This window comes from Leptonychotes weddellii, chromosome 7, assembly GCF_054177405.1.
Source record: "Leptonychotes weddellii isolate Sample4059 chromosome 7, ASM5417740v2, whole genome shotgun sequence".
NCBI classification, from domain to species: Eukaryota; Metazoa; Chordata; class Mammalia; order Carnivora; family Phocidae; genus Leptonychotes; species Leptonychotes weddellii.
The window spans coordinates 25,033,144-25,057,752 of NC_138375.1; the positions used below are offsets into that span (position 1 = coordinate 25,033,144).

At 41.6% G+C, this 24,609-nt stretch overlaps 1 protein-coding gene across 2 annotated transcripts in view; it reads right to left on the minus strand.

Moving 5' to 3' along the window:
• Positions 1-4,420: 4,420 nt before the first annotated feature.
• The window catches only part of PRLR (prolactin receptor), a 156,415-nt gene continuing 136,226 nt past the window's right edge, over positions 4,421-24,609 (minus strand). For both annotated transcript variants that reach the window (XM_006735525.3, XM_081825989.1), the window contains 7 exons: positions 23,986-24,118; positions 22,490-22,659; positions 18,916-19,085; positions 16,581-16,722; positions 15,201-15,300; positions 14,617-14,686; positions 4,421-12,838 (listed from right to left, as the gene is read on the minus strand). In XM_006735525.3, the coding sequence (XP_006735588.2) occupies positions 11,819-12,838; positions 14,617-14,686; positions 15,201-15,300; positions 16,581-16,722; positions 18,916-19,085; positions 22,490-22,659; positions 23,986-24,118 (1,805 nt within the window). In that variant the 3' untranslated portion in view covers positions 4,421-11,818. The remainder of the gene's footprint in view (positions 12,839-14,616; positions 14,687-15,200; positions 15,301-16,580; positions 16,723-18,915; positions 19,086-22,489; positions 22,660-23,985; positions 24,119-24,609) is intronic.

Consider the following 24,609-nt stretch of genomic DNA (forward strand, 5'->3'; position numbering starts at 1 on the left):
TTTTAGCCATTCTGACTGGTGTGAGGTGATATCTCATTGAGGTTTTGATTTGGATTTCCCTGATGCCGAGCGATGTTGAGCACTTTTTCATGTGTCTGTTGGCCATTTGGATGTCTTCTTTGGAAAAATGTCTCTTCATGTCTTCTGCCCATTTCTTGATTGGATTATTTGTTCTTTGGGTGTTGAGTTTGTTAAGTTCTTTATAGATTTTGGACACTAGCCCTTCATCCGGTATGTCATTTGCAAATATTTTCTCCCATTCTGTCGGTTGTCTTTTGGTTTTGTTGACTGTTTCTTTTGCTGTGCAAAAGCTTTTTATCTTGATGAAGTCCCAATAGTGCATTTTTGCTCTTGCTTCCCTTGCCTTTGGTGATGTTTCTAGGAAGAAGTTGATGTGGCTGAGGTAGAAGAGGTTGCTGCCTGTGTTCTTCTCTAGGATTTTGATGGACTCCTATCTCACATTTAGGTCTTTCGTCTATTTTGAGTCTATTTTTGTGTGTGGTGTAAGGAAATGGCCCAGTTTCATTCTTCTGCATGTGGCTGTCCAATTTTCCCAACATCATTTGTTGAAGAGACTTTTTTCCATTGGACATTCTTTCCTGCTTTGTCGAAGATTAGTTGACCATAGAGTTGAGCGTCCATTTCTGGGCTCTCTATTCTGTTCCATTGATCTATGTGTCTGTTTCTGACAGCAGAATTTTTTTTGGAAGTTGATAGGCTTATCTCAAAATTCACATGGTGAATAAATGGCCAAAATAGCTAAAATAATCCTGAAGAAGAGATGGAGATGTAGGGATAGGTGTAGCAGATAAGACTGCATCAAACTGGGGTACTAAAACAGGAAACATCAGGGCAGGGATAGATGAACCAACCACTGGGCTGGAATAGAAGTCCAGATGGAAGACTCAAACATATGTAGAAACTTGGTAGATGACATAAAAGATAAGCAGGTAAAGGATGAGTTATTCAGATACAGAATGAATTAATTAGGACAATGGAAGTTAAAACAACAGTGTATCATTGAATGCTCATCAAATTGTCAAATATCAGGCAATATCAGGTGATGATTAAGAAAGGAATGGAATCACCTACACAGTTGATGGTGATATATATGGGTATAACTGCTTCAGAGAACAACTTCTCAATAGTGAGGAAATGTTAAGATGTATGTTCTGTATGACCCAACAATTATACCCCTAGATGTATGTCCTAGAGAAAATATGGCAAATTCTTAAAAAGTGAAGCTTGCATAAAATGTTCTTTGCAGAGTCATTGCTAATAGTGCAAATGGAAAGTTGATTACAATCATATAGCAGATAAATCCAATAAACTGGAGCTATTTGGATTTCAAAAACCCAAAGCTGAATGAAAAAAAAAATCAAGGTGCATAAAGGCATATGTTATTATCTATGTAAAACTCATAAGCACCCAGGATAATTGTATATATTTTTATTTATGGGTGCATATATATGAGATAAATGCATTTTTTTAAAGATTTTTATTTATTTACTTGACAGAAAGAGAGACAGTGAGAGAGGGAACACAAGCAGGGGGAGTGGGAGAGGGAGAAGCAGGCTTCCCGCTGAGCAGGGAGCCCGATGTGGGGCTCGATCCCAGGACCCTGGGATTATGACCTGAGCCGAAGGCAGACGCTTAACGACTGAGCCACCCAGGCGCCCTGAGGTAAATGAATTTTTAACATGGCCAGAAAGGATACACAACTGCGGGATTGTAGTTGCCACTGGAGAGGGAGGTAGAGAATTTGGTTACTGAGAGATATTTACTACTGCATCTGTGATGTTTCACTTTTTTTTTTAAAGGTCAGGAACAGATAAAGTGAGATGTTAATATTTGTGAAATTCGGGTGTTGGTAAATGAGTCTTTGTTATATCACCCTCTGTAATTGACATCTTGCTTCCAACTCAGCTAAGTACTACATCTTCTCTTTCCACTGCCCTCAAGTTCCCCCACTCGTAATTCATGTGCCAGAGCCGAGCCTAAAAAATGCAAATATGCTTAGAAACACCCAGAAGTTCCTTGGGCCTTCTGGCCCAAAAAAAAAGAGAAGGTGTTGAAAGACAAGCATGAAAGAAGCATAAAAGGGCATGCCTGAAATAAATGCCTTTGAAGAGTGTTCTCAGACAAATATTCAGCATGTGACTATGTGTTTATTTCCGGAAAGGCTTAGGATGACATTTTCCCCTTTGTTTGTTTCTTTTTTTTTTTTTTTTAGAGAGAGGGCAGGGGCAGAGGGAGAGGGAGTAAGAGAATCTCCAGCAGCCTCTCTGCTGAGCTTGGAGCCCTAGGCGGGGCTGGATTTCATGACCCTGAGATCATGACCTGAGCCGAAATTATGACCTGAGTTAAAATCAGAAGTTGCACACTTAATCGACTGAGTCACCCAGGTGCCTCTTTCCCTTCTTTTAAAAAAATACATCCTGGGACGCCTGGGTGGCTCAGTCAGTTAGGCATCTGCCTTTGGCTCAGGTCATGATCCTGGGGTCCTGGGATTGAGCCCAATGTCGGGCTCCCTGCTCGGCGGGGAGCCTACTTCTCCCTCTCCCTCTGCTCCTCCTCCCCACCGCTCATGCTCTATCTCAAATAAATAAAATCTTAAAAAAAAAATACAGCTTAATAAAAGGTGTTGAAGCAAAGGAAAAACTTCTCAAAGTTGTATCTTCATTAAAATACATGTTTCACATGTATATAAAAAGACCCTCCAAAACCATTGCTCAGGAAATAATTTATTGATTCAGTTTAAACTAAGCATTGTCACCATCGCAAAAGCAGTTGCTCTAAAGAAAGAAAAATACACCATAAGATTACATAGGTCAGTAACAATATCAATATTGATCATGTTAAATAAAACTACTGCCAAGTGTCATTGAAGTTCATCTTGGAATTTTTAATAATTTATGGAGTGAATGTCTGTCACCTTAGAAAGTACCTGTGACATTTTACAAATTCTTTCAGACACATGTATAAATACAGCAATAAAAATTCCTGAGCTCCCTTTTCTTATCCTGGTGTTCACCAAACCACATCCATGTAGTGTTTTATTTGACTGATGTCTTCTAGCTTTTTCTTAAAAAAAAAAAAAAATTATCACATTCATAAAAATAACTGTGCTTCAAGTCTGTTTGTCAGCCAAGTTTTAATGTGAACCTGATCATAATAAGAGATAATGCTTGACACTTGTGCCGGCAGCAGAAATCGAGGGGTGAGGGGGTGTGGGTGGGGGAGGTTGTAGGTAAAGGAACTCCATTGTGTAGGTGTCGAGATCTCCAAAGTAGAATATGCTTTTCCAATACTGAGAATGGGTTCAGTCTCACCTGCGTGGTTTGGAGGGACTCTCAGAGGTAAATGCAGCAGGAATCTGCTTCCCTGGCCAGTGAGCTCCTTTTTGGGGCCTTTTCAATAACCCTATTTTCTATACCCCTGCCCAGTCCCACCCTATCCCCAACCCGCAACATTTCAAGAGTGCTATTAAATGGAAGCTCTATCTCTCTGTCCCTAAAAAGTAGGGAAGATGTAGAATGTATACAACTTGGTTAATAAGTTGTAGGAAGTCTGGTGAGGTTAAGGTTTCGGATGTGATTCTGGTAAGAAGTGGCAAAATATAATTTATTTTCTTGCAGGAACGTGCATACCATAATTCTGGAAAATTGGCTATGCCTTTCTTCTCCAGCTCATCACTAATTATATGAATGTTGTGTCTGGTGCATGACACTCCAGATTTTTTAGTTTAGAAGTAAAAGTGTGCCCAAGAATTAAAGCCAGGTGATACATAAGCATGGGAGAGTCAGTGGTTCTTTGATGGAAGTGTAGAGTGTGATACACATTTTGGAGTGTGATAGTCACGTAAGGAATTCCTTATTGTTCCTGTGAGACATGGTGTGAAAGAATTAGGAGGCAGAGAAGAATCCGTAAAGCAAACCTCCACACTATTTCATAATTCTTAACACAAGCATGGACAGTAGGTGAAGGTTTCTAGATCTAGATCCATTAAAAAGAAAAGGTTATCATTTTATACTTAACCCAATGATTTCGTCAGAAACGATGGTTACTAATGTGAACGAATCACACCATTCAAAAGGATTCCATTTTTAAAAATGGTTTGGTCTTTCCTTTATTTCACAATGCTTAAGTGAGCTTCTCTGGTTTCATCCCCGTGTTGCTCATTCCATCTCACTTTTATTGTTAGCAGCTTCTCATGTGAACGTGATAGGGTGGAGGAAGGAAAGTATGTTTTGCAATCGTATGGAAGGACGAAGATAAAGGAGGCAAACTGTTTTGATCCACCGTATACCAACAATTTCCAGGTTATAGATCCCTTAGCAGCAAAAATGCTTCAAGAAAATTGTTTCAGACACACACGTTTTTCTGCTTATTTACCCGTCAAATAAAAATAAAAGAAGGGTAGGCAAGGGAAATAAACATTTATTGAGCCAGGCACTGAACTGGGTATTGTCAATAACATGAATAGAAATATAATGACCATATTATACTGGGATGTCTAAGATTTTGTTTGGCAAGCATTGTTTTTGGCGTGCAGTAAAAGTGAGGATGTTATGACAAGAGCAGTTAGCATAATCTCCCGTACTACTGACAAGGATTTAATGGTCTCTGTTGTCCCCTCAAAGTGCAAGGAGGCAAATAATTAAATCCATGGAAAATGGAAAGTACAATGTGCAATAACCAAAGATTTACAGAATTAAAAATGCAAGATAAATCGGACAACTATAGTCCTCCAAAATTCCTTAAAGCTAAAAAAAAAAAAAAAGTAGGCATTACAATAACTACATGTAAATATGTTTTTAAATCGAAATAAGACTATTTCTGACACATGGCTGACTTTTCCCATACCATCATATATTTGATGGCTAAAATCAAATAAGGAAAATATTTATTTCTAGGGGTGTTAGGGAAATCAACTTGTGAGAAATATCATTATTATGGCTTTGGGTAACCACCTTGAGTGACCATCATTTGGAAAAAATCTGCACTCTATGGCTTTGTTGGTCTTTCATCTGGTGATTTACTAAGTATTCTTTCTGGCCTTTATTCGTCGGCCAGTTTTTATAAAATGTAAAAATGGTTATTGAGAAAACCTGGCATAAAACTACAAAGTGGTGAATTAGAAGGTATGTTCTCATGTTAAAAAAAAAAGAAAAACACAAAACCAAACCAAAACCAACCCCCAGCAACTTACTGTAACAATCACTTCTAATTTCCCACTTCACGTTAAAGAATTTTGCTTGGTATTTTCTAAGGAAAGAGAAAAAGCAGAGGTAGTGAGATCTCTGAAAATATGGAACCTTTTGCTATTACATAGTCTTTGCTTCGATATGGCTTTACACAACACACAACAGGCTGGTTCTAGATTGCTTTGGTTTCCACATGAGACTCTCATGAAATTGTCTAGAATGAATGATCGAGCACAAAAGCAAGCCTCATGATGCAAATAACACTCAAGATGTTATCAGAAGTCACATGAAGCAAAGCTGAAGGGTTGACTTTTAAACAGTGGTTGGATTGTACTCGAAACACTTAACACCCCAGATCAGCTGTACAATGACGTAAGTACTACTTCCAGGCAAAGGATAAGAAAAAAAATGCGTACATTCGCAGTCTTGACAGAAATATATGATTACGTTTTTTTCAGTTTCGTTTTATAGACATAGACACAATCATACTAAAATACACAAGGATAGATTATAAATCATTATGTAATTATTTTCATTTGTATTACATGATGAGTTTCACAGTACAAGGATTATATATTTCAATGCATCAAACAGTTTTGAACCACATAAAGCAATATAATATAAAATAATAGAACAGTTATCTTAAAGTCAGGAATGTCACATGGCCAGTAGATCAAATATGCCCCGGCAAAACAGTCAACGCATGAGACACGATAATCTTTCCTTTCTTTTTTTTTTTTTAAAGATTTTATTTATTTGACAGAGACACAGCGAGAGAGGGGAACACAAGCAGGGGGGGTGGGAGAAGGAGAAGCAGGCTTCCCGCCGAGCAGGGAGCCGGATGCGGGGCTCGATCCCAGGACCCTGGGATCTTGACCTGAGCCGAAGGCAGACGCTTAACGACTGAGCCACCCAGGCGCCCCGATAATCTTTCCTTTCTAAACAATAAGCGGCTTTGGAGGAAGGGCAGTAGGACAAGGAGGGGAGGTGGTTACTTTTAAAAATTCAAAACATCTTATCAGAAATTTTATAAAACAGATTATTTTTCAGAGGTATCTTTGCCATACAGATTTTTCATGTCAGAGTAACGTAATAACGAGATTTTTTTTCTTCAGAATTTGTGAGATTTGCATGGAAAAACTCAGACTGCATTTTGAAGTTTATCCAGGTGAAGCATAATTTAAACGTAATTATTCAAGATTAGTTTTGATGTTACTACTTCACTAGCCAAAGGTTTTTAGGGTTCATTGTTTTTTATTTAATCAGGAGCAGGTAAAAAGTTAATTAATAGAATACCATTGTCTAAGGGTCTCTGTATTCATTGACCACAGTCACACAAACAGGATGTGTTTTTTCACTTTACACGCCTCAGTGCTTCTTGACTTGAGATCAGAGCATAAATCAAAGGAACGGACGTGAATAAGACAATGACGGGCGTATGGTGTTTGTCAGTTATGTACATCTCTTAGCCATAAACTCAGAACACTGAATAGATTACAGATTTCACTTTGTCCAATAAAATTTGGGTTTAGCAGGCTACCGTTGACATTTTGTGGAATCCTGAGATGCCCAAACCTCTGGAAATGTCCTATTTCCTATTTTTTTCCTTTCATTGAAATAGACCATGATGATCTCAGACCCTAAATCACCTTACTGAAATACACAAGCCTAGGGAGAGAACTATTTGATTTGTAGATTATATCTGGTAATCATGGAATAAGTCTAGGCCATAATTATAAATAGAACTTCTGGTTACAACATGGGTTCTCGAGCAATCATTTTGTATTTTAAAATTTCTACTTAAGACCTCCGGAACCGAGTCATGGATGTACCTTGGGTTTATTAATGGCCTTTGAATTAATTAAGCAGTTAATGAATTGAGCTGCAATTTCTAACTATGCAAATCCTTAAACGAGGTGACTAATGACCCTCAACGTGCAATGTGATATCTGTGTGGCTGATTTAAGAGCTGACTTAGTCCTTTGCGGGGCCAAAGTCATTGTTCACGAGTAACTTAATTTCTTGTGGATCCTATGGTTGCTAGTGTACATAATTAACTCTCAGGAAAAATACAGGCCCTAGAGCAGAAGAACAAAAAGCCTACAAGTATGGATAGCTAAGAAGAAAAAAAGAAGCCAGGATGTTAAAGCAAATCAACCTGGCTTGGACCAACAGATGTCTATAGTTCTCTTAAGCTTTGTGACACCGCACAATTATCAGGTTAAGGGCATGTCAGCAATACTTTCCTGCATTGCACCTGGGCCTTTGAAACCTTGGACTTTACTATTGTGCTTGAGCCAAAAATGCAGAACAAGAAATTTGTTCACTGAAGTACACACGAGGCTTTCATCAATGGCAAATCTATGTTAGCAACACTGAGGATGGTAATCCAGAGTCATTTGCCTTTTTCTGTATGTGTGCAAGCTTCCACCGTGCTTGCATTGTCCTTTTCAGGCCCAGGCATGCAATTTGAAGCCATTCAAAAGCATATTAATATGTTTTTAAATGGAGGAGTCTCAAATCACAGTGGGGCCAGCATATCCTCAAATCCCAGCCAGAGTCAATTTCTCATCAGACAAAATAAGTTACACTATTCACATCAGCTCTATGGTAATTCGGTTAAGCAATAAATAGAAAAATCCACTGGAACAGTTGCTGGTTGGACCTCGGACCATTTTGTCATTCCCTTTCCGGTTTCTCCATTCATTTACATAAAACAAGTAAAATGTACCTTCCAATTGATACGCTTTTCTTGCAAAAACAAAACTTTTTTTTTTTTTTTATAAAAGTAAAGAAAGGCACTTTGTAAACTATGTACAAATCTGCTTCTTCCTTGTCTACACTAAGGAGATAGAGAAGATACTAAAGGCAGGGCCAAGTCTTTCTGCAAGTGACTGCAGCCGTGGAGAATCTCGAGAAAAGAGCCAGATTTCCTCCACAGCCAAACTGCATCCTGGAGCTCATGAACTCATAGGATTCTCCGACTCAGCTGGGCACTACAGGACAAGGGGTCAAACTCCTTGATCTCGTACAGGTGGTAAGGGATTAACTCATGTTGGACCAAACCAGCGAAAGCAAGGTTTTGGTACATACCTGCCTAACGGGATTGGTCTTAGGCACTTGGGAGAATGGACATTCTGTTAAATGTCAGGGACGCAGTTGATAATAACTTGTGCTCATGTTGAGGTGCCTTAAACCCGTTCGTTACAACTGACCAGAGAACATTTTGCAGCTGGGGTAAGAATCTTCCATAAATCACCCATTGGCTAGCCCGTCTCCATGTGCTTTGTAACTTGAATATTTAGGTGTTTGTTTATAAAAACATGACTTTTTATAATTCAGAGCATATGGCTCTTTAAACCAACTGTGCAATAGTGGTTTATAATTCATCAGAAAGAAATAAAAACCAGAAGCCGCAGTCAGAAGAAAAGCGATTTGGGGCTGTTGGACTCAGCAAAAAATAAGCATGGCTTGATTCAGTAAAAGATCATTTTTTTCTAAAAATCAGAGCCTCATTCAGTAGGTCTTAAAAAAAAAAAATCTCATGCCTCCTCTCTACATACATACTTGCATGTTATCTCGGACTCTGATCCCGTACCTACGTAATTTACAGCATGCATGTGTCATATGTGAAGACCAACTAGAACTGATGATTTAAAAGTGAAATCAAAAAAGCACATCACTGGAGAGTACTTGTGTGTCTCTGATGAAGGGCAATTATTTGTTAGCTTCCTTACGATCAAAGCACTGGGTAAATTATCTTTGCTGGAAAATATTTAGTGAGTCATGAAATCAAGGAGCCAGAGTTTGAAAGGATATTCGAGATGATTGGCCTGCCATTTCCTTCAGAGGAAACTGAGGCCCAGGAAAGGCAATTACTCTAAGGCAAGAGAGCGGGGACTAGAACCCAGGTCTCTTGACCCTCAGTCTGCATCCTTCTGCTGCACCAGCTGGCTCCTTGGTAGGAAATGTGCCAGAAGATGGAAAAAAAAAAAAACAAAAAACCTACTTAATTCAAATAAAGAGTGTTAATTGACCATAGAATTGTAACGTTGGCTTACTTAATGAGTGGCTAATTGGGGTATTTTGGGGATTTACTTCAAGGTGAGTCTTTAACCAGGACATTTTTTTTTTTTCACACATGCCAAGTCATATGTCAAAACAGGTTATTTTTGAATTTTTGAATTATCAGAGTGATTGAGATACATTTTGGAGGAGAATGGACTGTTTTGGGAAAAGTTTGGTCTGGCCTGGCTTGGAAGGGCAGAGTCAATCCCAAGTGGAGTATAATCCCCTGGCCCTCTTGGAGCTGCGTGTACTTTTGCCAAGTCATTGTCTATCATTCTGTCAATTTAAACCCTAAATGGGTTTTTAAAAAAGTATGCCTTCTCCTTACGTAGAGTGTCATTGAGGGCAAGTGAGACCTGACTTGTATTTCCGAGAGAGGATTGTCTCTAGGCACTAACGTACCTTTAGTGGAAATGGTCACCCAGGACAGGGCTTCTCAAACTTCCCTGTGTACATGAGTCATCTGAGGATCTTAGTACGATGCAGATTCGGATTCTGTAGGTCTGGGGCAGGGGAGCTGAGAGTCTGCATTTCCAAGCAGTGCCAGGCGATGCTGAGACAGCTGGTCCTCAGGGCCTACTTTGAGTAGCAAGGACCTAGGGCACTGGATGAGCTTGGACAACTTTCCCGAATGTTCCCTTCACCCTTAATGCTGGTCTATATTGGGAGAAGAGAGCTCAGATTGATTTACTTTGGCAACCCTGGAAGCCCTAGGGATGAGTTCACTTGCAAACATCAGGGCCACCGCGGAGCCCAGTTCCTGTCAGCATGGGCTTGCTGGGCTGGCATATTTAACTCCCAGGGGTGAGTGCAAATTCACTACGTCCAGTTAGTGAGTGAACCCGGAGAATGGCTTTGCCATCAGATGAAATGAAAAACAGAGGGAGGCAGTTGGAGTCACGAGCGCTCTCTTTAAAATGGAGAGCCAGGCTTGTGGGAAGGCTGCCCTTGGAACAGACTTGGAGACTCTTGCTACCAGACCCCGGCCGCTGTAGCTGTTGCCACTGCCCAGATGCCTGCTTCCTTAGAACTTCTATTTGAACGCTTCCGCTGGGACTGCTGTATCTGCCTCTGCCAGGATTTCGCAAATGGATCTACTTCAGAGAGATACTAACTCCTGGCTTTGCTTACATTTTCTTGGCAGCCCAGGATTTCTCAGAACACCCAAACCAAACAAAACCCTCTCTCTAAAACAGTACGTGAGAGGTCATCACTCACCTTTTCAGGGTGGTTTTATGAATATTCACCCAGAGAAGAGCAGAAGCCCCAGAGTAGCCCTAAATTACAGAAGTAATTTCTGGTCTGTGGAAAGCCCTAAACCTCTTGGCTGGCGACTGTTGAAAGTATCACAGAGATAGAATCAGATAAACTATACAACGCTGTGCTGGAAATTGAATATAATCATCCACTTCATATTCCTCAATGGGCTTTGGGTTGCTATGGCATTTTACTCCACACACAGGGACTGTGTATACTCTGTACTGCAAATACTCATTATAACCTCATAGCAGAACATACCGTACCCGCTAAATACGTAAACAGCTGTACTGGGAAGATAGAAAATAGTTTTTTATTTTACCTAAGTGATAGAAAAATAGTCTTCAAAAATACATTGTGAAACTTACGGGTTTATATTAAAGTAGAATTTGTATGTACAGTAAGGCAGTATTTCCATTAGCATCCTGCTGTGATTATCTTTTAAAATTAGTCTTTGGGGATTTTTTTTTTTAACCTAACCGAAGACTAGGGTGTATAATAAATTCTCTCTTATGCTGAAACGAAACAGGAAAACATTTTAGAAGAATTTACCACATGAAACTCATTTACCTGTCATGTTAGAAAATTTCACTTTCCAAAACTATTTTCTCTAGAGGCTTCAGAATAAAATACAATTTAGGGGGAGAAAAAAAAAAATCCATGCTTAACAAATTCAAACCATTTTAAGAAAAAACTGGAGGCATCATTTTGGCTTGCATATTGGCAATGTATCACTAAGGTGATAGGAACTGATGTAAACAATGTGTCCGGTGTTCTGGAATGCATTCTTTCTTCAAATGGGTCGTATTTGGTTAATCCGAATAAAAATGAAAGAGGAGTGCAAAGGTTTGTTGGTTTTTTGAAAGCGGTTTTCATGGCATTTTTCTCACATCTATCATCTTCCTGTGGTAAACAACTGTGAGTATTTCATTTCCTTCGGTCACATACCAAACCATGAAAGCCCCTTCCAGAGGATATACCTATTGGCAATGTCCCTCAAAAATACTAAACGATGTACTTTTATTTCATTGAACACATAATTTTATAACTAAGAGCAAAAAAAAGTCAATCTACAAATCACAGGAAACAAAACAATTTGTTCTGGAATCAACTGTTGGAGAAAGAGGCAGCTGGTTGAAAATGGAGCATGAGGAGTGAACTATGGGCTGTGTAGTGTCATCCTAACCACATTCTCGAGCATTCTCTAGTAGGGTACGTTTCCTGTACTCTGTAGTGTTACCTGAAAAGAGATCACATTTTAACCAATCATTCCGTTAATCAAGCTATCACTGAAAGGAGTGCATAAAACACGTGGGATCCAGGTAATCCAACCCACCCAGCTGGAGTCCGCAGCTGCTTGGGGCCGAGGTGAAGGAGGCCAGGTCTTCTTCGGCTGGATTCTCTTGAAGAGATGGTGGAGCCTCCTTGGCTGGTTCTTCCAACGCAGTCAGGTTCTGAGCTCGCGGATCCTGCACTAACACCAGGATGTTGTTATCCATCACCCTGGACACCTTAGCGTACTCCTTACTGGCTTCAGGAGGACTGGGCTTCTCTGGCTGGTTGCTGTTCTCTTTGTGTTTTGGGAGCAATGACAGTGCTCCATCTTTGTTAACCTTGTGAATCTCCACGTAATCCAAGGGTTTCACAGAGATCAAAGGGGTTTTCTCCAGGGGTAACAGCCATGCTGTGCCTTGGTCAGTCTTGGAATGGAAGCTTTCTACTTCTCTCCGCTCAGCTGCCTTTTCCTCCCCTCCAGTCTCAGTGGTTTTTGCAGATCTTAAAGCGTGTGTGTCTGTTTTGCCCAACAAAGCGGCCGATGCCCCCGCTGTGCCCACAGCCAGCTTACACACATCAGCAATGTTGTGGTAAGAAGATCTGGGGCTGTGCTGGCTGGGGGGCTGTGGTAAAGGCCAGGTTGAGGATTTGGATCCGTCGGCAGGGAAATAGGGGATCTTGCCTTCCAAGCGTGTGCTCTGGGCATCCCACGTGCAGGTAACCTTTGTTTGGGGATTCTCTGGCTTCTCAATGCCCTCAGGAATGTTACACGTGGAGGGATTTGCCCGGGCTTCCTCACACTTTTTAGACAAAAGGGAAGGGCTGTCGCAGCTGCCCCGGCCAGAGTCGCTGTCTGGATCCAGGGGTGTGGGCTTCATATCTTGATCCGGGTGTTTTGAATGGGCTGGCATCAGCTGCTGGTCCTCGCTGTCATCCACTTCTAAAAACTCCACCAGCAAGTCCTCACAGTCAGAAGTGGGAGGGAAGTCTTGGCACCCCAGGGCACTCAGCAGTTCCTCAGACTTGCCCTTCTAGGAAAAGGAGAGACGGCTGTTAGCTTCCTAACATTCGACGTCGGCCAAGCCCGTGGTCCCGACTAGGGGCAAGTGGGATGTGCTAATGGCCTCGCGAAACTTCCCAAACGTCAGACATTTATGTACCAAGCTATCTATAGTCACCTCCTGGACTACTCCTCATCTCATATTTTTCTTTCAGTTAATTCATGATTTTAACTTAGTCTCTTTCTAAGCAATAATGATTATGAGTTTAATGGGCAAGTAGTATATGCACATATAATAAACATGCACCTATCAAATATGACGTTTGTGAAACATCAAAAACCACAGTGCTCATGCCTGCATTTGGTGCCTTGGGACCCGCTGGCCCTGAGATCTGGTTGCTGGCCTCCTAACCAACTCCACCATCTTCTGGAGTCTGGCAGTGGTCAGCAGATTCTCGTCTCTCCCTTCTCTCTCAACTCCTCCTCTTCCTACTTCTTCCTTTCCCCTCCCTTCTCGTCCTATCCTATTCTTTCCTTTCCTGCTGCTCCATTTCCTGTCCCTCTCCCCTCCCCCTCTCTCCCTGCTGTCCCAGTTTCCTCCCTCTCCTCCTCTCTGTTCTCCTTCTTCTCCCCTCCTCCTTCCTCCTGCCTTCTCTTGTTTTTCACTCTTCTTCCTGATTGCTTGACTTAGGTCAGGTACTGGTACCCAAATCTTGACCCTATCACTTATTAAAGGGTACTGACTTTGGACAAGTTGCTCTATGGTCCTCACTTTCTCCATCTGTAAAATGGGAAAAATAGTAGCCATCTGGGAGGGTTCTTCTGAAGATGAGAGGTAATTGTGATTAAGAATATGAAAACTTTTTTGTGTGTGTGACACCAACAGTAGTTATTTTATTATTAAGTCCCTGTGGCTACAAGGTCAAATTTCGAGCTAGACAGTGGTTAATTTACTTAGTTGAGATGTTCATGTTGGTTCTGTGCAGGTCAGTACTAGGACTGGGTAGCGAGGTAAGAGCACTGGACCAGGAGCCCAAGTTCTGGGGCTCTAAGCCCTGATCCGGTATTTGCAAACTGAATGCAGTCAAGCCAAATTCTCTGGGACTCACTTTTCACATTCTTGTTGTGTTGTTAGCCTCACAGTGGCTGGGTCAAGTGATGTAATGTGCAGGTCATTGCTTTTAGATACATCAGTGTTAAGCTGAAGTCAAATTGAAACTATATATTTCAATCTGGACAGAAATGTAAAATGTTCTAACCCCTCTTTTTATGCAAAACACTTGAATTTAAATCCCTCTTGAATCAGCCTAAGTGGGCCCTGGCAAACACTAGCCCCCTTGTACTGATCCAGTCTCTACTGAGTGCTCAAAGTGAGCAACAATTACAAGAGGATATTGCAATTATGCAAAGAACATTCAAGTGAAAACTTTAACCGAAGTATGACAAAGGAGGTGGTGGTGGGTCCCTGTTTTGTATTAATTAAAATATTCACCCTCTTTCTAAATTGGTTATTTGCACAAAATGTTTATTTCTATGCTTATGAACAGACCTGGTAAAGCTAGCCAAGTATTACTATGTGTTTGCATGTTTTCTTGACTTTCTCTCCTTGCCCTCTGACGTCTAGTGTCTGAAGGTAAGGACCCTCACGCCTCCAACCGTCTTTCTGGAAACATGCATGCTGAGGAGCAGGGCTGAGCTGGGCGGGGGCTGAGCCGGCCAGGTGGAATTGACGGGAATTGTGTGCGCCCGTGTAAAGGTCATTATTCCAAAGCAGTGAGTCACACTACATTCCCCACCTCTTCCACTTACCTCCAGCAGATGAGCATCAAATCCTTTTATTTTTGGCCCAGGAACTGGTGGAAGGATGCAGGTCACCATGCTTTAAAATAATTTGTGAAAAAGAATTAGATGACTCACCTTCTCACTTTGTAATTTTTGAAAGATTAGTATTCTCTCTAACTACCTGCTACACGGACTACAGTGGACAGGAGTTAGATTTCTGGGGCTCTATGAGACTAACGATCAATGGTGAAGACAATAATTTTAGGGGCCTACATAGTATTTAACTCTGGCTCATTGAGGAGGCCGATGCTGAAATGAGTGGATTATTTGGACTACTTGCTTCTCTTGACTGGAGCTGCTTTTAATGGGGGTTTTACTAATGCACCACCGGGAACCTCAGTTTGATGGAAAGAGCACCAGCTTCAAAGGAGTCCATCCTGCTCCTTTTGCTAGCACCGATAAAAGATTTTCTATGGGCGAGCACACTGTAGCTAATGGCTCAAAGGAAGTGCTTGGCTTATGTGTAGGTTTTCAACATCTTTGCATTATCCTTTTTGGCTGCGATCCCTGACAACCATGATTGGGAGGAGGGTTGATAGACAGTGAAGTACCTATGGACTTTCAAAGCCACAGCTGCGACCATAATCAGACAAATAACAGCAGAAAGAACGGCCACAAAGATCCACACGATGGTATCTTTCATGGTGACATCTACAAAGCAAACAGTCGGAAAGCTTTGATCACATGAAAGCATCGTTAAAAACAAAAACAAAAAAACCCCAAATAAGCAAAAGTCATGAACAAAAGAGTTTCCCCCCCCTTCCCTACCCCTCTTTTGATTTGAACAGCAATCCAAAGAGTGCTCAGGTCACTGAGTGCCTCAGTGACAGGTTTAATTTTTATTATTAAAGTTTAATACGTTGCATATATTTTACAGTACTCTATAAATTTCAAAATCCTTTTACATATTATTTTATTTGGCCCTTTAGGAGGAAATTCAAAGTCACATGGCCCACTGCAGTAATAATAATAAAGGCCATCACGTATTAAGGTTTTGTTAACTAACCTCTTTACAAACACTGCCTGGTATATAAAGATGAGGACACGGAGGCTCAAAGAGCGATTTCCCCACAAACATGTCAACTATAAAGCTGCAGTTGGGATTTGAACCTGGATCTTCTGCCTCTGGACCTTGTGCTTTGATTTATTTAATAAGAGCCAGGGCTGAACTGGATGCACATGCAAATCTTATGACCCACATTTCAGGGCTGTTTCAAAGCCAAGCCAAAGCAAGTTTTGTACTTTGGCCGGGCAAGCTGGCAGAGGAGCTAGGCTTTGCCATGGGGTTCTGGGTAAGACCTCAAACTTCACTGAGCTTCATTTTCCTCACTTTTGATTCCTAATGCTAATCCTATTCTCTCTGAAGACCTGAGAGGGTTGGAAGGGCCAAACAAGGTGAAGACTTTATAAACCATAACATACTTTAGAAAAGCAAGATAAATCATTCTCTTGTGGAGCACAGGCTGCCATGTTTAATGGCACTTAGAACCGAGCGCCTCTTATACACTGTACCTTCATACAAGGGTCAAGATGTAATCGACCTCATGGACTGAAAATTGGTTCATGCCTTTGAGATGGCATACCACCTTACAAATTTTGGGACAACTAGATGATGACCTTGAGTGAATTAGAGGGATAGGGCAGATGGGGAGGGCAGAATGGCTGACCATTAAGCCCTCTGATACCTGCCAAGTCCGCATTTGTAGCCTTATCCTGGAAACTGGTCCTCACTGACAGTGACCTAGGGAGCAGTGCTACACTTCCAGGTGTCTTTGTATTGGATGGAGAGATGATAAACCCACCTCTATTTATTCTTCTGGCCAAGGCCTAAAATAGTTTCTCTCTTAGTAGTTACTACATGCAAACTTACTAGATTCATTTTGTTTTAGAAATATTTTGGAGTATAGGCAAAGGGGAGGCAAGACACTCACCATTAGGTATCTGGATGGAGCTCTCTGGGCTCCACTCACTCCAGAATCCATGGTCTGGCTTGCAGCGAACCTGGACAAGGTATTTCTGTCCTGGATATAAGCTGAGAATCTTAAACTGAGTCTGCTGCCCAGCAAAATGAGTCTAGGGACAAACAAGGAAGATAGAAGTCACTCTGACTTGTGTTACATTTCTTCATAGACGTTTCCTCTAGATAATAAACTATTGGAGAACCGAGGCCAGCAGATTCAATTTTGTAGATAAATCTCTGTTCTTCTCATCATTTCACCCTCCTAGCTCATTTTTTCCTCCTCGCATTGCTCACACAAAAATTAACGGGTTTTCTAACTCTCCATGGGGAACACTATCGACATAGAGTCAAATATTCTGCTCCCTATCCTCTACCCCCTTCTAAATTCTAGTCTGTGGAGGACAGCCGGTGAATACAATTGAAAAATGGTTATTGGTTATTTTGTCAACCCTAATAATTTTATTGATTCAAGGATTACCAATTAGTATAAAGCCCCTAGGTGAAAGAGAACCAGGCCTTCAAGTTTGTTGAAACAATAGCATACAAGAGAAACATAACTTTACAATTGAGGGATCAGGTTGTCACCTCTCTGATTCCAGAGTTGGCCTTAGAGTCATTTCTGGTGGGTTAACCAGATGATTTCCATCTCCTGGCATGAAGGATCTAATATCACCTCTGAAGTACTCTTGCTAAAAATTGTTCAACCTGAATCTGATCAAGTTTTTAGATCTAATTGTCTGGTTACGGGAAATACAGGGGCAGAGAAATTAGCCAAATGACCTCACAGAGAACTCATCAGACAAATGCAGAAGATGGGACATCATCTGAGCACGTTGAGATGGAAACAATAGAACAACCAGCCACAACGTGTGGTCTTGGAGTGGATTCTGGTTTGGACAAACTAGCTGTTAAAGATATTTTTTGAAGCAATTGGGGGAGTCTACGGCCATACCACCCTGAATGCGCCGGATCTCATCTGATCTCGGAAGCTAAGCAGGGTCGGGCCTGGTTAGTACTTGGATGGGAAGCAATTGGGGGAATTAAAATATGGACTGGCTATTAAATGTTATTAAGAAATTTTAATTAATTTTCTAAGTGTCATCCTATTATTTTGGCTATGTTTGGAAATGTTCCCGTTTTAAAAAATTTGCATTATCATCGCTAATGGGTTTGAGAGTATCTTTTTTAAAATTGAAGCATAATTAACATACAAGTGTTACATTAGTTTCAAGTGTACAATATAATGATTCAACAATTGTATACATAACTCAGTGCTCATCCCAGTAAGTGTACTCTTCATCCCCTTCACCTATTTCGTCCATCCTCCAGCCTACCTGCCCTCTGGCAACCACCAGTTTGTTCTCTGTATTTAAGAGTCTGTTTTTTTGTTTGTCTCTTTGTTCTTTGTTTGTTCATTTGTTTTGTTCCTTAAATTCCACATATGGGTGAAACCAAATGTTCCCTTTTTTTCTTTTTAAATTTTAAGCAGGCTCCATGCCCAGTGTGGGGCTAGAACTCACAACCCTGAGATTAAGAGTCACACACTTCACTGCCTGAGCCACCCAGGCACCCCTCAAATGTTCTCTTTTTAAAAGAGACATATACAGGGTAAGGGAAGGAAAACCGACTGGGAAGAAATCAGAGAGGGAGACAAACCATGAGAGATTCTGGACTCCAGGAAACAAACCAGGAGGGGGGTGGGGGATAAGGTAGCTGCGTGATGGGTATTAAGGATGGCATGTGTTGTGATGAGTACTGGGTGTTATACGCAACTATTGAATCATTGAACACTACATCAAAAACTAATGATGTACTATATATTGGCTAATTGAACATAATAATAAAAAAAATAAATAAAAATAAAAGAAACATATACTAAAATATTTAAGAGTAGACTATTATAATGCCTGTAATTTACTGCATTATTTCTTCCTTACATTGAAGTATTTGCAAGTGAATAAAAATACCATTGATCATGGACTGGTTACACTGAGACTTTTTCCTCCTACTTAGTGCCACGTAAGTACACTCACAAGTGTCTCAATCTCAGATATCCTGAGGGAGGTGGGTTGGATACCTGGTGGAAGACCTGTTCAGTGCAAGGAGCTAGCTTTGGGTGAGTATGAAGACGACCCCCATCAATCCCAGTGGAGGGGAGGAGGCCCTTCCACGTTGGGGTGGGTCACATCAGCATCAAGAGGGCAACAGGGTTACCCCAAAATGAGGAGGAATGACTTATTCTCAGCTGCGAGGGCTTCATCTTTGCCAAGGACCTGTTTCTTTCCAAAAGCTTCTAGTTGACTCACCTCCCACTCAGTTGCTTTCTCAGGTTTTAACCGAATTTCATACTGGAGTGTGAGCCAACCAGATCTAACGTCAACCAGGGTGGGTGGGTACCATTTCATCCACAGATATGGTTTTTTGTCTTCTGGCTGTTTTAATTCCAAAGTTAGGTTCACAGGAGGGTCTGGTTCAACTGTAGACAGGAAAGAAACTCCACATTTAGTAAAAGTGGTATCTGCACACAGAACCGTATGACTTAGAGGCGGCTCTCTCTACTGTTTCACTCCACTGTGGTTATGAGACTCTCGGCATTTGATATCAGGTGCTGGTCAGCAGAACTGGGGTTAGGTTGAAGCAAGCAAGATGCAAAATTTAAGAAGGCACAAATGGCCAAGAAGCATAGGAAAGAGGCTCAAAAGTCATTGAGACATGCAAGTCAAAACCACAACGAGATACCATTTCATACCCGCTAGCATGGCTAGAATTCAAAGAGTGAAAAATAATAAGTGTTGGTGAGGACACTGGAGAAATTGGAACCCTCGTCCATTGTTGATGGGGATGTAAAGTGGTACAGCCACTGTAGAAAAAAGTCTAGAAGTTACCTAGAAAGTTAAATGTGGTATTACCATGTCACCCATCAACTTCACTCCTATGTATATACCCAAAAGAATTGAAGGCAGGTGTTCAAACAAAAACTTGTACCTGAGTGTTCATAATACCCATTAAATGTCCATAATATCCTATCCAGAAGAGCCAATAGGTGGAAACAACCCAAATGTCCATCAACTGATGAATGGATAAATAATGTCTATATCATGGAACATGATTCAGCCACAGAGGGAAGGAAATACTGATACACGCTAGAACATAGAGGAATCTTGAGAACATTATGCTAAGTGACAGAAGGCAGACACAAAAGGCCACATACTATATGATTCCAGAATAGCCAAATCTATCGAGACAGAAAGCAGACTAGTGGTTGTTCTGGGGCTGGGATAAAGCGGGGAATCCAGAGTAACTGGTTAATGGGTATGAAGTTTCCATCTGGAGTGGTGAAAGTGTTCTGGAACTAGATAGTGATGGTTGCATAACTGTGTGAATGAACTAATACCACCGGATTTCACATTTTAAAATGGGTAAAATGGTGAATTTTATGTTATGTGTATTATGCCACACACACAAAAATAAGGAGGCGCTTACTCTCAGGTTCCTTTAAGTACAGGTCTGTGAGTAGCCCTGAAGAGTGCCTTGGGTACCAGCTTGTCTTACCCTAATCTCAGTCCTGCTGGTCAGTAATATCTTCTTGATTCATTTATTACCTCCTCAAGTCAGTCTCCATGCCAGGGGGGGATGTGAGTGTAATTGTAGTATATTTGGCATTATAACCTACAGTTGTCTAAAAAAGTGAACTTTAGAACATTCGCCACTAATCCTAATGCTTATATGTTAATAAGTAAATGCCTAAGAAAGATCATTTTATATGTACTTACTAAACAAACATCATCTGTATACTGAGAAATGCCTCTGATCAAAAACCACTGGTACAAAACTGCCAGCAAAATGTTTAGGATGAATCCTTGAAAGCACAGTTTCTCAACCTCAGCATTATGTATCTTGGACCAGACTCTTCTTCATTGGTGGGTTAGGGTGGGTGGGTGGGGTGCCGTCCTGAGCACTGGAGGCTGCTTAGCAGCATTTGTGGCCTCTACCCATTAAATGTCCATAATATCCTGAGAGCTCTTCCCTCGGTTGCGATAATCAGAGATGTTTCCCGTCATTGCTAAATATCCTGGGGGAGGCAACATAGCCCCGAGTTGAGAATCACTGCTTTCAAGCATCTTCAACATTGCTAAATGTAATTCAAGGGCAGTAGGAACAAGAACAAGAACAAAATCTATTTCTGAGAGATTATCTGTCAATATTGTCATTCTGAACTGCGGGTTATCACTGGATGAGACTCAGGCTGATGGAAAATGTACTGTGGTTAATACTGATTAAAAAAAAAAAATTTTTTTTTTTTTTTGAAGAGAGTCCCAAGCAGGCTCCACACCCAGCTCAGAGCCCGACATGGGGCTCCATCTCACAACCCTGAGATCATGACCTGAGCTGAAATCAAGAGTTGGGCATAAACTGACTGATCCACCCAGGCACCCAACACTGATTTTTAGAGGAATTCTATGGCATCAACATAGAATTCCTGTCATCAACACTGTATGATGTAGGGTGATATGAGAGTTCCATAAACCCTTCTTCCATTATTTTGGAAAATACAGCCCAACAATTTTTCACCAGAGAATTTGTTTTCCACAGCTCATGTGAAATTGATGCCCTCATCGATTTCACTTTTTAAATGCACTACTCTCTAGTGATTCCGTTTTTTGTGACTACATTCATTGTAGCAATGGCTCATTTCAGAACTTCTTTTGCTTTTGCTGTTTTGCCCTCATATGTTAAATCTGTAAGAGAGAGCCCACGACAAAGGAATTATTTGGCATTTAGCATCTTCAAGACTTTGTATCTCCAGTAATTTATATGACTAGAATTTATTTTATTCCTACTTGCCACTGGGATTGCCTTTCTGAGTTTCTTAAACTAAGATCACATTCAGTTTCCACCCCCAGGCTCATTCCAATGATTTGCTGCAAGAGAAATTATTTAAGTGTGTACTGGTTGGTGTTGGAAGCTTTTCTAGTTTTTAAGGATAAACCACTGATAACATGCCATTGGGATGATATGCAAGTGAACACTTCAGAATCCTAATCTGATTTTCCTTGCTGAGTGGTGTTAGGTAAATCCAGAAGACTTGGGTAAACATGAACCTAATTAGCTATTCCCTAGATTATTACCCAAGATGAAGGCTGAACCCCGGCCTGGCCAAGCCATCTCTTGTCCTAAGATTCCCTTTGTCACCCCTGCCACACCGTCCAGGCCACTACAGTGATGCCTAATTGCCCTGCAGCTCACTGTTGATCATGCAAAGCCAGAAGCAGCGTTTGGGTTGACTTTGTTTTACTTTGCTAATGACTTCTCCAAACGTTGTACTTGTGATCTTGGCCTTCAGCCTGTTGTTCAAGTAGTAGTATTTACTCCTCAAATTATTTATTTTTAAAATAATAGCTCCAGTTGCTAAGAAGCACAGGTATATTGAGAATTGAATTTGGGGGAAATCGGTTTGGCGCAATCTCTGTGGGTGCAGAAGCAGACGAACACCTTCTAGGAGCTGCTACTCCATGGAGCAGCTCTGTGTTCCATCGGGAGAGAGAAAGTAAGGGAGAAGGGGACATCGGTTGCAGGAGGAGGGCTGGAGGGAAGGAGTGATAAGGGACGCATAAGCAGAACATTCCTTCTGGATGCAAGAGGATGAGAAGAAGGGTTAAGGGAAAGCACAGAAGCATAAGGATCCCACGTGCCAGTCCTATTGCCATGAATGACTTGATAAAAATTGGTTTGAGAAACTCAGTTGAGAAGGATATTGTAAAATTTCTGATCTTTCTTTTTGGGGATGCAACCAAAAGCCAAGAAGACTCAAATTGAGTTTGACTATTGGTAAATCAGTAACTGAATAACACATTCCTTACCTGTCACCCTTCCCCTTACCTATGTAAGTCACGTCCACATAACGTGGATCTGAGGAACTGCTTCCCATCTGGTTTGTGGCATTTATTGTGATGATGTACATTGTCCATATGGAGGTGTGCTTCTTGTTGAAGTAACAGGAATTGGGGCCACTGGTTATGTAGTCTGGACATTCGTGTGTGATTGTCTCTCTGCAATGAGTAATTAGCAGTGAATAAGAAAGTAGTAAACAGAGTTTAATCTCCTGAGTAGATTAGTAACACTGGCTTTTGGGGATCAGACATTTGGGATGCAAGAACCAGAGTGAGGAACAACTCCCCAAACTTCTGTGTCCTGCCCATGTCAGCCGGGGGTGAGACAAGAAAGAGGGTGCCGGAGATGGTGGAAGGGTTACGTGAGGTCCTCAGTGACTCTGCTGCTCATCAACACCTCCCTTCGATAGGTTTTTGTGGGCTTTGGGATATATGCCCCCTGCCAACAAATGCTTGAGCTCTCGATGGCCAAGGCGCCGCCCTACCCAGGGAACTGCTGCTGGTCATCTCAGGAAATGTGACTCTCCCTGGTACATACATCCCGGGGGCCATGCACGACGTACCCTTTATTGCGCATATGTGTTGAATTACGTTTCATTAAAAAAAGATGAAAGAGGGTAAGCATTGCCATCAGTATATTCCAGATTGCCCTAAGTCAGCAACAGAGTAACATGACTAAGAAAGGAGCTATTTCAGGACCAGGTGGCCTCATTAGGCTGCTCACATGTAGACGTCAGGGCCTCAACGCAAGACACAGCACAAGGTGTGAAGGCTTATTTCATTTTGGTTGTCAGTTTGAGTTCCTGAACTCTATTTACATGATATTCCTCCAGGTCCCAGAAGGGATGACAGCGTTGTGTACAACAAAGTGCCGTCTTTGGGAAGTGGGTCAGCTGTTGCAACCGGTAAATGCTTTTTTCACTGAGGAAGGATACAGCCCTCCTGGGCTTTCCAGGATGGTTTCATTGTGAGCAAAACAAGATCCTCACCCAGAGATGACCTTGTTTAGCCCTCACTGCAACCTTAGCTCCAAATATGCCCTCTGGAAGATCAGAGATCCTGGATCAGCAAATGCTAAGGAAAAAATCCTTACCTCTCCTGGCTTATAGGGCTCTTTCTTGGTCAAAAGGATTACATGATAATCCTCTGAGATTGCAAAAGTAACAAATGGCACAAGGTTTACATCTAAAAGTAACTAGCATTTAGGAAAGATCCATATGTGACCTTGGGATACAACCTAACCTTGGGACAGACACTGGGAATAATGCTGTACTATATTGCTGGGGTAGCGGATGACCTTATATACATGGAGAGAGCTCGTCAAGGACATTAACAGGAGAGTGTAGGCATGGGCAGTGAAGTTCTTTTCCCCGGTGGTAGGATCCTTACTCATGCCAATCCAGGGGAGTGTGGTAACTCTAACTTTAGGCCGGGAGATTGAGAGCAGTCACGTGGCAGTTGATAGGAGAGAAGAGAACTTTTTACCCTTCCTTGTGGTACATCAGCGTGTAATTAGTAGGAAGTCCTCCGTCTTCCCCAGGTTTCCACCAGCAGGTGAATGTTTCCTTTTCAGGAGAACGACATTTAAAGATCTCAGGTTTTCCAGGAGGTGATTGTCCTAGAAAAAGCCAGAAGTCACTTAGGAACAAGGTGCATTCAACCATTGGACCCTCCTGCTGGTGACAGAAGCAGACTGATGGGACAAGGTCAGTGATGAGGTGTGAGGGGGCCTAAGGGTGGGGTGCTCAGAAATGCCAGCAACATTCCTCTGTGGGCTGTCCCGATGTTGGCAGGACTGAGAGAGAGAGAGCTGTGTGTGTGTGTGTCCTGTGAGGTAGAGATGGCCACTAACTAGGATGGGTCACTAACTGTAAAATTCCAACAGAGTGAACATGAAGGGTGAGCTGGATGCATGTGGACTGAAGAGTATGTGGCCCTTCCGCAATCCCAGAGTCTATGCAGCTGACATCCTCCCATAGCAGAAGGGTGACCATGAAAAGAATTCTGCCCCAGGCACAAGCATCCTGGGACACTTTGCTGACACAGTGCTCTCTGGCACTTCTCCATCTGCTCATGACTCTCCATTTTTCTGCCATTCCCACACAATTA